This window comes from Phacochoerus africanus, chromosome 4 (genome assembly GCF_016906955.1).
Source record: "Phacochoerus africanus isolate WHEZ1 chromosome 4, ROS_Pafr_v1, whole genome shotgun sequence".
NCBI lineage: Eukaryota > Metazoa > Chordata > Mammalia > Artiodactyla > Suidae > Phacochoerus > Phacochoerus africanus.
The window spans coordinates 144,704,998-144,718,269 of record NC_062547.1 but is presented as its reverse complement, the minus strand read 5'-3'; the positions used below and the strand labels follow the sequence as shown (position 1 = coordinate 144,718,269).

The 13,272-nt window shown below is 49.6% G+C and overlaps 1 protein-coding gene across 4 annotated transcripts in view; it reads right to left on the bottom strand.

Annotated features, from left to right (window-relative positions):
* Nucleotides 1-297: 297 nt before the first annotated feature.
* Nucleotides 298-13,272, bottom strand: part of ARHGAP26 (Rho GTPase activating protein 26) — a 459,207-nt gene continuing 446,232 nt past the window's right edge. For all 4 annotated transcript variants that reach the window (XM_047778926.1, XM_047778927.1, XM_047778929.1 and 1 more), the window contains one exon: nucleotides 298-6,293. In XM_047778926.1, the coding sequence (XP_047634882.1) occupies nucleotides 6,205-6,293 (89 nt within the window). In that variant the 3' untranslated portion in view covers nucleotides 298-6,204. The remainder of the gene's footprint in view (nucleotides 6,294-13,272) is intronic.

The window sequence follows — 13,272 nt, the reverse complement described above, 5'->3', positions numbered from 1 at the left end:
AGAATAAAATATGTACCCCAGGAGATAAACTCGGAAACATTCCCTGGAAGGGGCCTCTTTGGGGCTTACCTGTTTACCAGGCCTGACGGCCTCTCCTCAAGTTCACGAGCGCTTGACCTCTCCCTAAAGGAAACCAGAGCTCCCCAGAACACATGGGAACTCAGCCCCGTGGCTGTCACTAGTGACCGCAGGAGCCCAAGACGTGTGACCTCTGATCACGGTCTTTGCTTATTGGGAAAAAAAAAAAAAAAGTCACCCTGTCAGACTTTATCAGAAACTCAAGAAACAAACATACCACCAAATGGAAAGGTTGTTTAATTCAAAAATCATACTTCCACTCATTTCATAGGGATTGTCGTGTAAACCAGCCAAGTGACAGAAAGCCAAGTTTCAGAGGCCACTCAACAGAAACAGTGTATCAAGATCTGCTCAGTGACACAAAAGCACACTTTTTTTCTTTTAAAGCCTGAATACGGCAAAACTACTTCACGAATGACAGCGAAAAAGTTCTAGTCACAAGTTCCTTTGGAATGACGAAATAGGATTCTGCACGCCAGTCAATATTCAATACTGAAGTTTAAAACAGTGCATTTATGGTTTAAAAAAAAACATTAAAGTGCCATTTTTATGTACTTTATTGATAATCTATCACCCAGCACTTTCTAAGATACTCAAAGGTAGCCTAAATTATGAATGAAACATGCAAATATTTTCTTCTCTAAAATAGAGACAAATGTCTTTTAGAGTGCTTATTAACTACTAACCGTTTATGAGTTTGAGCTTTTTTCAACATGACTCTTAATAAGTTAACAAGGAATATAGCTGTAGATAGTAACCATTCGATAAATACGAACAATGTCTTAAAATGGCACTTAATTTACATCTTTGATCGCTCTGATAGTCAATCAACAGCCTGTCTTGTTTCTCTAATGCTCAACCTTCCAATCTGAAAGGCTGTCAAGGCTCAGCAACTGCCCGCTTAGGTGGGTTTCTGGAAGAGTCTGTCATCTTTACATGTGTGAATGTGAGCGGCACACACACATACACTAACACGTACTAATCTGTGTACATTAAGGCTCATCAGAGAAGCCTCTTTTCACAGCTACGAGGGTGGCCCTGCTGTCTGGATACCCCAGGAAGCTCTGGGAAGGTGTCTACGTGGACAACTTGGTTGAAATGGTCACTGGAGAAGTGTCCACAGTCCTGGCCTCTCCTGGATGGCTCTGCCCCAGGTACTCCCGACCCCTTGGTCATCACGGCTCTGGGTTCCCACAACACTAAAGAGAATGTGGACCTAACAGCAATGGCTTCACTCACGTGGGTCTAGGACTGCGCCAAGCCTTTGCACACGAGAGCATTCCACTTTGAAAGTTGTTTTGATCATGTCGTGTCCTGTAAAACCTTCGTAAAAATCTTAGCTGTGACCATTTCATGTGATGGATTCCCTCCCATTAAGAACTGTATTAGTCCCTCTTTAAGAAAATCCCTAGTCGTTCTGTACAGTCTGCCTTTCTCTCTCTGCTCCTAGCATCGCTTTATGCCTAGTGCTTTTGCTCCTAGGAACACATGGGCTTTCCCTACAGAGACCACTCAGCAGGGGCCGGCTCTGAATGACGTCTGGACTTTCTGGACGGCCTCTCCCTCTGCTTCGGGAAGCTCTGTAGTTAGACAAGTACTATAGGTGATGAAAGGAAGGAAGCTATTACAAGCTGGACTCTGGTCGCGGGTCTGCTGGAGGCTTGTGCAAAGGCCGGTCACTCTACGGCTGCTGTCATTTGGATGTGACATTTACAGAGAAGCGGTCCAGCATACCAGCAGGGCCTCCAGACACACTGGAGCATGACAAGATACATTTTTTAGACACCAGCACAGGGTGTGTGGGAGGACAGGCAGTTGACTTAAAAGAGGTGTGGGCTGGGGCTGTCTAGGTAAATGATGACTGGCAAGCTTGCCAGAGATGGATAACGCCCTAGAATCCCCAGGTCTTTCCTTCTAAAGTCAGGTAGTGAAGTGGCTGTTTGGTTTCCTTAGTGCTGGCTACCTACTTGGGGAACATGGCTGCTCATTAAAACATTCAACACAATGGCAAACAGTGAGTGGCCCAAGAGAGCCCCTCTGGTACCTAGGAGTCCTGTGTCTATAAAAGTGCATGGTCTAGACTTGCTTTTGGATGGAAACCTGAGGATGAAAGGTGCCAACAGCCATGACTAGTTGATCATGGTATCTTGGCGTCAATCATGGTCTCTTTAGTTGATTGTTTCTGCCTCCCTACTCCCCAGTCATGGATGTTTTTGGAGCCTCTGCAGTCAAGACAGAGCTTTTGGTGTCGCAGGGGTTGTTGCTTTCAAGAGATACAAACGCTGATGGCAGAAGGACTTCCCTTTAAGTTACAGGGCTGGCACACATAACTGCAGAGTCCTGGCAAATGCTGAAATGACCCTGTCACTAGAATGGCTGTGTTGCTAATGCCAGTCGGCCAATACGTGACTGCTCATTTTCTCTCTTTCTCTTTGCCTCTCTGTCCAAAATGCACTCTGTAAGAGGAGAGGCATTGGAACCACATTGGAAAAAACCAAAACAAAACACCAAGTCCACTTAATCTGACAGGAGAACACATATATTAGCTGTAGAAATACTAAAACTCTAAGCCAAAAACTGGCTCTACTCCTAGGATACCAACGTGGTGAGTGCTCTGGGGGCCACCTCTCTATGTTTAGGTTTGAAAAGAGAGAAGATTATCATCAGTCTTGAGCAAGTCAGGAACTGACTTGGAGTGGGGAGGGGAGAATTTGAAACAAACTGTCTTCTCAAGGCATGTGGCTTTCTGTAGCTAGGAATTCAGTGAACACCCGGAGGAGGAGTGAGCTGATCCCAACACCAAAAAAAAAAAAAAAAAACCCTTGGGCTGTGTAAGCCCACTTGATCTCAGGGCCTTCCAAAAGAAACACGAGGGAAACTTCCCAGACTTTGGTCCACAGTCTTCCCCTCCGATACCCAGTTCACACCCCTAGATGCCTATGGCAGCAGAGGGAGGGCGGGGGGCATACCCAGTGGAGTGGGGAAAGCCCATTTTCACTCTTCGAGTCCCTTCTCATCTGTTGGCTCACATTCTGAACAGTGTCTCCAGTTCTGCAGCTGACGGCGAGGGGAGCTGGTGGGGGAAGGGAGGGAGGGCAGCCACCTGCCACTGCCCAGCACAGCCCAGAAAAGCCTTCAAGGGGTCTACCTAAAAAGGGCCACTGGAGCAGCTCCATGTCCCCCGGCTTCAGATCAGGGCCATGTGAGGAGCAGGGACCTGCTTCCGGGGGGTCAAGCTGGGGCCGACGGTTGACAGGAACGCTCCAGAGAGCAACTCCCAAAGCCAGGGCCCGGGCCTTCCGGCTGCTCCACATTGGTTCTAGCTAAGGTTTCAAAGGGGCAGGTGAAGATTTAAAAGCAACATGTTGCACTCTATTTGGAAAGCCCAGTGGTATAGACAGAGTGTGCTTGGGCCCCTGGCCCCTTTCAACAGGTCCCCAAGCTGCTCCCAGTCTGAGGGAGCAGGTGTAGTCTGCCTGGATGTCCCCTTCCTGTTTGGGTACTCTGTGAGGCCTGTCTCCGTCTTCTCCAATCTTAATGTTTGCTCCCTGATCCAGTGGGAGTGTCTGGCTTGCTGCTGGGTGAGATCCTGGGTAACAGCTGTGCACTCCGGGAGCTGACGGCATGAATCACAATGACAAACTCCTATGAACTTTAAAGCCGCCCATAAAGCTCTAATAGCACAATCTCCATCCCTCTTTAGAGGTCCCCCCCCCTCTTCCTTGAGGGTTGTAGGACATCTGAGATGAACAGGAAGGGCACAAACCTGTTTAGGGAAAGGAGAACAGCAGCATATCGAGAACTCAAGATCCTAAGAAGCTAGTTTTTCTTAGAACTGAAGACACACATCATATTTGCAAACTAGCTTGGACTCATTTATAAAGCCTTGGAAGATGTGCAGAAGCGTTAGACAGAAGGAACACGCATCATTCCCTCTTTTGTCCCAGTACCTCGGGGTACCAAGAAATACACCTGAGAAGAAAAATGAAAAAAAAAAAAAAATCTGCCCCCCTGGCCTCACCTGTTTAAATCCTGAGCTTCATCTTACTACTGGGTAGGAGTTCTTGGATAAGTTCATTGCCTGAAGATGCTCTTCCCATCTCCAAATCCAAAGGCCAAGAAATGCTCAAAAACCACGGCTGGACAAAGAAGACTGAACACCGTTAATGCGTCGTGCCCACCAACAAGAGCCAGCACAGAGTGGGTGGAAATCGCTTCTCCTTCCTGGAGGCCAGAGGGGACAGCCTTGACTCTCTTCAGCCTTGCGTCCTCTCTCTCCCTCGTGTACACACTTGTTCAGCAATCAAAGCTTAAGGAATATCAAATATAAAACTTTGCCATATAGTATTTCAAATCACTCTATTTACAAGTTTATCTTTTCCAAAAAAAAAAAAAGTAAAAGATACAGTAATTCAACACAATTCAAGTTTTCCTTTTCTTCTCGAAAGGTCCCTAAAGAGGCATTCCAGAAGCAGGAAACATTCTGGAATGATGCTGCCATCCCGAGGGGTTCCTAGGGAGCGTGACAGTCCCTTAACTTTGGAGTTTGCCCAGAATCGCTCTTGCAGGGACATTCAAATGTGGGAGATCCTGGGACTCTCTTCTTTGGAGGCTAAGTGACTGCGACATGTCCAGGCCATACTTCCCCCTCAACGTGGGCTTCCCCAAGGCCCAGCTCCTCCTGGATCAGGAAATTCTCTTTCTCAGGAGGTACCCATGCCACCTTCCACGGCCCAACGGTACAGTGCCCTCCTAAATCACCATGGCTTATGATATTAGTCTCATGCCTCAAGAGCCTGAGAAACCATTCCCTTTTTCTGAGTGGCAGTGAATATGTGTGTCCTTTTAAACTAGAGGCCATGGGCTGAGCCGGGAAGTGTGCTGGAAGACTGCCAGGGCACCAGTGCTTGGCAGCCCAGGGCACTGCCAGGGGGTGGGGGTGGGGTGGGATAAGAGCGATGGGCCAGAGGCGGGTGAGGAGGGGAAGGGACAGGTGAAAGGGACGGAATGAGTCAGAGGGAGGGTGTCACCCACTGGGAGGCAGCAGGTTGCCCTCTAGAAAGCAAACACTGCTTGCGTGGAAGAGCAGAAATACTATGCCCGCACGTAATCGAATCGCAAGAGGTTACTAGAGTTTGCTCCAAATATACCCCAGTGGTGCTGCAATCCGTCAGGAAGGAAAGAGTTCCCAGCTGCTAGTCTGTCTGCCCCCAAGGAGACCACTCTCATGCCCCGAGCCTCTGCATCAGGTTGTTGGAAAAGCACCCGAAAAACGACCCAAAGGTGGTTGTGAGGGTGGGGGGTGGGGGTGGAGAAAAACAGAACATGTCATGTCCAGCGTGTGTGTTATTTTTTGGCTCGCTTTTAGAGAAGGTTGGGTTGCCGTGGTGACGAGGTGATGGCAGCCCTTGGTGGTGGAGACGTTCTAGCTTGGAAGGGGGGCCGTGGGGGTGCGTGTGTTGCCTTGCATGAGCGGACTAGACAGAATTCTGCTGATGCTGGGCCAGCGGCTGCCTGAGAGATGGTGAGAGATTGGACCTCCTGTAAACAGGGCCATCACCCCTCCCTATCCGGCACGCAAACCAGCAGACCCAGCCACGTGGAGCACTGCGGGCCTCAAGTGCTGAGAGACGGGGGTGGAGAGAGTGCCTACAGTAAACCAAAGTGGGGGACCCAGCCTGGACCTCAGGCCTATGCCCAGCCCCGCTGGACCCGTCTACAGCGCCCATGCGGCGACACCGCACATCCGTGGGGACACTGATCTCCCACATACTTCCTTTTTCAGCAGGTGGGGGTTGGGGGGGCTGTTGAAAGCGCATGAGCGTTCCCCATTTAGGGCACTAAATGAAAGAAGCGGCTCCGTAAGCCTTTCTCTTGGTTATCAAACTCCACGGGGCTCCTCGGCGGATGTCCGTCTGTTTCTTGCAGTATCACCGCACGTCACGTCGGGCTGAGATGATCACGGGGATGGCGACACCAGAGTTCGCGGAAACATTCATGTGGACACGTAGCAGCAGAGTCAGTCACCCTGCCGGTCTCAGCGGCGAAGAGCAATGGCCCACGACACAGGACTCAGCGGTTGTCATGGATACCACGGAGGGCTCAGCAGCTCTGCCATGGAGACGGTTAGAGGAACTCCACGTAGTTCTCGGGGATGAGGCCCGTCTTGCCATTCAGAGTCCCCTCCAACCAGCCGGGCTCCTGAGACGGATGAACTGCACAGGGGGGGGGGGCGGGGGGGAGAGAAGAGAGGACGTCACAGACAGGGCGGGAGGCGGGGGTGTATCAAGAGTGGCCGCTCCATAAGTCACATAATTCTAGGACTTGCTTAAACCAGGGTTTCTCACCCGACTGGGGGACCTGATGAAGATCATTCCCAACGCTCTCCAGAACAGAAAGAGGGAAAGAAAGACACAGACATTCAAGATTCTGCACGCAGTTCCAGGTGTTCCATGGACTTTCTGGTTTAAACTATAAAGGAGTATCACATTTTTACTTTCTAGTTAGAGGCGAGAGTTATGATACCCCATCCACGTATTTCCCTAGGTTCCGTCTGTCCGCCCGTCCATCCACCCACCCATCCACATACTCACCCACCTACCCAGCGCTGACTGTGTACTGAAAAGAGTACCCATGGAGGACTGCTGAGAACTAGTCCTTAAAGACCTCTAGCTCCTAATCATGACATTTCCCCTGGAATCCCGCCCTCTGCTTCTAATCTCCTTGCAAATTCCCTTTGCATTGATTTTTTTGTATTTTAGAATCTTTTTTTTTTTTTTTGGACTTAAAACAAACAAAAAAAACTATTCCAAACAAAATTACAGAAAGAAGCACGTTAACCCTGAAACATTAACAGAGTTCATTTAAGCTCATATAGTCTCAAAACTCAAAATAGCAAACAACAATAGCTTTGTGTGCTTCATCACTTTTTATAATGAAACCTACAAAAAGGAAACACGTAGAGACTCCCCCACAATTTGGGAGCCATTTAGGCAAGCAAATATTCAACATCAGGCAAAAAAGATCAAAGACTTGAAGAGGCATCCTCCTTAACTTTGAGGAGTTTTAGTTTATTTAATAGTCTTGGAATAGCTCTCTCTTGGTCCAACCATATCCTCCCTTAGTTGTTTGTTTTTGTTTTTTTTCTTTTTATGACTGCCCTTGCAGCATATGGAAGTTCCTGGGCTAGGGTCTGAATCGAGGCTGCAGCTGCAGCCTACGCCGCTGCCATGACAACATCGGATTCAGCTGCACCTGCAACCTACACTGCAGCTTGTGGCAATGCCAGATCCTTCACCCACTGAGTGAATCCAGGGCTTGAACTGCATCCTCACAGACACAATGTTAGGTCCTTAGCCCACTGAGCCACAATGGGAACTCCCCCTCCCTCAGTTTCCTTCCCTGTTCTCCAGAGTTTTTCTCCTTCCTAAATCTAAGTCTGAAAGCTCTCTCTATCGCAGTTTGAAAAATTTCTACCCCTTTGATTTTTCCACATCCAAAGAATATATACACCCAATGTTCTGGGACATCACAATCCATCGCCATGGAAACTATTGTGATATTGGAAAAATTATACACAATCCAGCTGAGTCTGCAAAGCAGTCAACAGCAGAAAGAAAGACGTAACCGTGGACTTGGAGATGAGGGTTGTTCATGTTTGTACCCGGGAGCATACAAATCCCTACTGGGCGAGGCAGGACACTTGCTCTCCATGTTTTAGGAAACCTCCAATTTTTCTGAGATTGTGTGGAGAGAATGAATTTTCTCCTCTTCTCTTCCTAGGTTAATTGACTTCCTGAGCTTGTTTTAGAAAAGCATGTCCGCCCCTAACACGACTATAAACCTCTAGTTTCTGTTTGTAGGGAAAGAAGAAAGAACAGAAACCAAAGAAAGTAATAGGGAGGCACACGAAGGCTTCTTACAAAGAACAGGGTCAGCCTTGGCTAGGTCTTGAAGGCTTCCTTGGGAAAAGACACCATCAAACATCTCCATGAGCTGGCCTCCAGCAGGCTTGTGTGATTTCGTAGCTCTAGGCTTTAGGCACCATCCCAAGCAGAGAAGGTATTTTGGATTCATGACATCACACAAGGAGGCGTTTGGGCGAGAAGGGCCACGGAAGAAAGGCCACAACACAACTTGAAAGCAGCCCCGCCTCTCCCATGACCAAGCTCTTCCAGCCCATCGCTAACATATGAGCTGGCATCCAAACACTCCCGCCTTCTGCCCACCCATCCGGCGGATACTCCAACATCAGTTCAGTTTCTTTAACCTACCAAGGGATGATGAGAGACCTCTCCTCCCTCAGGGAATTCTTGTGAGGGGTCAGGTGCCCACAGGGAGAAAGCACTGTAAATACTCAGGACAGGTGAGTCGGTAGGGGACCCTGAGTCATTGGTCTAGTCACTAGGACTGGTCAGCAGGACTCTCCTGGTACAACTTAAGGGCCTGGGCTCAACAACCAGCTAAGCCTGGGGAAATCTCAAATGTTCAGAACCAAAACCAAACCAATCAAACTCACGCCCCCAGACCAAAGATCGAGAAAGAATAAATCAAACAAAACATAAAGAATTCAAAAAAAAAAAAAAAAAGAGACCCCTCCCACTTGATGGCAGAGCTCCTAGCTGGGTTGTTGTTCCACCAGCTGTACTGAGTCCATCTGGTTTAGGCTGTCTTCCTTCCCGGCCAGCTGTTCAAACACAGCTCAGGTGCAGAGGTGGCAACGTCCGCAAACATTAGAAATGGAATTTGCAGAGTAAGGGAAGAATCAGAGGGGACAAAGGAGGCCCTCCAAACTAGAGAACAAGAGACGTGTCACAGGGGACGGCAGGGGACAATGCAGCCTTTGGGTCAGACTGCTGACTCTGTGGAGCCAGCAAGCCAGGCTGCAGGCAGGTGTGCTACCAGACCAGGTACAACAGATCCACCTGGCCGTGTATTAAAACTGCTGATTCCTAGGCCCCATGGCCCATCAGAGAGCACAACTGCTAGGAGTGGAGCCCAGGGATCTGCATTTTAACTCATTCACAGAAAGCTGTCACTTTGCTGTGCCAAAATGTCCTGTAATCCTGATTATAAGAATTAATGGGGGAGAGAGGCAGCTCCAGAGGCGTCCTGTGGTCTTCTATTTCCCTTCCTTGTCCTTCAAGGCTTCGTTGAAGCCCCACCTCCTCCATAAATAGCATAAATATATCATCACACGCCATCTACCTGCTCCTCTGTTCGCCAGGCTCGTGGGATGTTCACTGTACATTTTGCATATTGCTCCTGGCCCTGTTAATGCAGTTCAGATGTGTTAAGCTTTGGTTCCCCCACTAGCTTTTAGCGCATTTTAGTTTGGATTCTATTCCTTGACATTCTTCGTGGACGCCGACTCGTGAATCACAACGATGGGATTGAACAATGACAGGACTTCCTCTGTGGCTCATGGCTCACATGCTAACTACTCGGCACTGTCTCTGCAGGGGCTCTGGTTCGATCCCTGCACTGGGACCTTTCATATGCTGCAGGTCGCACATCTAAAAAACACAACAAAGCTAGAAGTGAACAACTACAAATGGAGACTTGGAAACAGCCATGGACTAAGAGATTTAAACACATATTGATTCACTTGGTCTTAAAGATCATAGCTTGTCATATTACTAGCCCTGGAGTTCCCGTCATGCCTCAGTGGTTAACGAACCCGACTAGGAGCCATGAGGTTGCGGGTTTGGTCCCTGCCCTTGCTCAGTGGGTTAACGATCCGGCATTGCCATGAGCTGTGGTGTAGGTTGTAGACGCGGCTCGGATCCTGCGTTACTGTGGCTCTGGTGTAGGCCGGTGGCTACAGCTCCTATTCAACCCCTAGCCTGGGAATCTCCATATGCTGCGGGAGCGGCCCAAAAATAGCAAAAAAAAAAAAAAAAAAAAAAAAAAAATTACTAGCCCCACTTCACGGATAAGAAAATCAAGGCTGAGAGAGGCAAATTCATTTGTGCAAGGTCCCAAGAGTAGAACCAGAATTTGCACCTGGCTTGTTTGAGCCCAGGGACGAAGCACTTTTCCAAGGCACGATCCTTTATCCAACCAGAGAACAGGCTCCTGGAGGATCAGCGCAACGGGCCGGGGCGAGCCCACACTAAGCAGTGGGCGCCTTGCTAAGAGCGTCACCTGCATCTCTGCTTCGTGCCTTCAGAAAGACCTCGAAGTGGGTTCTGCCTGTATTCTCGTTTTACTGATGAGAAACGGAGGCTCGGAGAAGTTAAGCATCTTGCCCCAAGTGACAGTGCATGACAGAGGTGGATCTGAACTCAGGACACCTGACCCCAGGGTCTGTGGCCTTTGGTGCTACCACGTGGGCCCGGCTCAACGCTCTGTACGTCGAAGATGCTCAGAAGTACTTGCTGGGCTGAGTCACACCCATGTCCAACCTTCTGAATGGCCCCAGTGTCCCGGGCGCTATGCAAACACATGCAGGAGTCTATGCCAGCCCAGCAGGCATGTGATAAATATAAGCAGGTGCTGACACAGGCCTGCCCCACCAGCTACGCTCTCTCAGCTCAATCCACATACACACCATACGCCCCTGCACACACGTGGCTCATGCTCCTCTGGCGCCTTCACGCGCTGTGGACCAGGAGCAAGTGTGGGACTAAGACCTCTGATGGCCCGCTGCTCCAAGCAGAAGCAGCCCTGGCTGCAAGAGACACAGACCCCTGTGTAGCTGAAGATGTGGGCTCACTGAACAAACACACGGTCCCTGCCCACAGGACAGAACAGGCGGATGAGAGTCTGCTCTTGGGGAGGAACCATCTAGACAGAGAGTAAGCCTGAGTGGGGCGCAAGAGACTGGCAGGGGGCGGGGTGGAGGGGGGGCGGGGAGCTCGGAAACCTGAAACCTAAATAATCCAAAGGAGCCGGCCAGGCAGGGGATTATAGGAGGGTAAAGGCCCGAGATGGGGAGAAGCTTGTGGTTTCCGAAGAGCGGTCTGCAAGTTTTTCTGAAAAAGCCTCATCATCGCTGTGTCACTGCTCAGCTCTGCTACTGTTGTGCCACAGAGAACATGTGAACAGAGAGGCATGGGTGGCTGGGTTCCAGGGAGGCTTTGTTTACAAAAACAGGCTGCGGGCTGGATTCCACTGGCAGGTCAGGGTTTGCTGACTCTGAGAACATAAAGAAGCTCCCGGAGGCTGCCGTGACTCGAGCTAGGGTGAGAGGGGCCAGAGGGCAGGTGCAGGACCAAGACCTCCCCGCACATGATGCTAAGAGCAACAGGAGGCTACCCGAGCACCAGAAGCAGGAGAATAACACGCAACTTCCATCTTTCGAAGATCAGCCTGGCTGCTGTGCAGAGCGTGAGTTACGGGAGGCAGGAATGCAAGTGACGAGACCAGTCGGGCAGCTGGGGGCCACGCCCTGGGGAGATGCGGAGATGGCCGGGGGAGGCTGAAAGCCTCCACCGAGGAACTCCCCCATCGCCCCACGGCCTGAGAGGTCCTTTATTAGCAAAGGACACCAGGGGCAGCCCAGCCTGTACCCTGGGAATGAAGAATCCCGCCCATCTCAGATCCTGATAAAAGTATCCCCAGAAGCCGACTGCAGTGAATGCATGTGAATTTTCCAGGTACCACTAATCACACTGCTTCTCGATGACTAATGCTCCTGAGAACACGAGTTCTTGCTCTTTCCAGTTACTGTCTGAGGTGCTCTTGGAGAAATGGATAGTTTCCTAGTAGACGGGTAAGGGCTGACAGCGGAGTTATTTCTGAGTACTGCACAGCCATTCCCCACGCCACAGAGTCCAAACGCCGACGGAGCAGCCTCTCCAGATGCACAGCGGTCCCCGGAATCCAGAGGCTTGGAGATTAATCATCATGAATCACAGACTTTCCCCTCCAGGTGCCCCTCCCTCTTCCTCCTCCTCTCTTCTTCTTGATCCTGATAAAGATCTCTCTCTAACTAACACACACACACACACACACACACACCCCTCTCTCTCTCACTAGCTCACTCTTCTGTTACTAGGAAACTCTCTTCTGATTGGTCTGATGATGTAACCTGACAGCAACAGAGCATCCAACTCAAACTGCTCTTACTTGGTATCTCCAGCAATAAGTTACCAACAGAGAGAACAAACAAACAAAAAAAAGATCTCCTGAACAAGGAAATAGTTATTTTCTCCTCTAATGCCCCCTTTCTACGGAAGAGGTGAAGGCCGGGGGAAAGGAGGCTATTAGTAGCCTCGGACATCCTAAAACATTACCAACCAACCAGTCTGAACCCCGGCTGACACTCTGTCAGACCCCTTCTTCGACAGCAGCTCAGTCCACACTGAGTGGTGTTGTTCTTGGGGCTGGATTTGGCCTTTGGCTCTTCAGGGAATTGGAAAGGTCACTGGCATTGCTAGTGAAAAAGAAAACTAGTGTCAACGAACCCTGCCCTGACCCCTGGAGACCACAGGAAGGCAGGGGGAGGCCTCAGACTCGCTTGAGCTCTCGCTGTTCTTGTAGGCTTTGTGGCAGTTACTGAACTGGAGGCAGGGGAGTCACAGAACCTGCTGGGAAGGAAAGGACTTGGCAGTGAAAAATCAAGTATCTTCTGTCTTTTTTTTTTTTTTTGGTTAGTTAAACCAGTTCAAAAAGGAGATGTAAAAACAGAAGAAGGTGGGCGTGTCAAAGGTACAACCGCTGTGGAAATCAGTCCCGCAGTTCCTCAAACAGTGAAACAGAGTTACCACGTGACCTAGCAAGCCCATCCCGAGGTGTGCTACCAAGGGAGTGGAAAACAGCCACCCCCCCAAAAAAAAAACTTGTATGTGGATGTTTACAGAGACATTACTAATAACAGCCACAAGTGGAAATAATGGAAAGGTCCCTCAATGGCATAACCAAATGTGGTACATCCATACAATGGAATATTATGCATCAAGAAAAAAGGAGTGAGGGGCTGATGCCTCCAACATGGGTGATGTTGCAAATACTATACAAAGTGAAAGAAGTCAGCCACAAAACCACGGTGTGTATAATTCCATTTCCGTGAAACTGCTGCAGGGAACAGGGGTGGTGAAGCTATTGCGGAACTGGTGCTGATGGGTGCACTAAGACCCAGTGAACTGTAGATTTGAAATGGGTAAGCTGTATGGTATGAAATAAATAAAGCTGCTCAAAACAATGGAAGAAGGCTGCACGCAGGTAGAGGAGGCCCAAACAAGACACGCA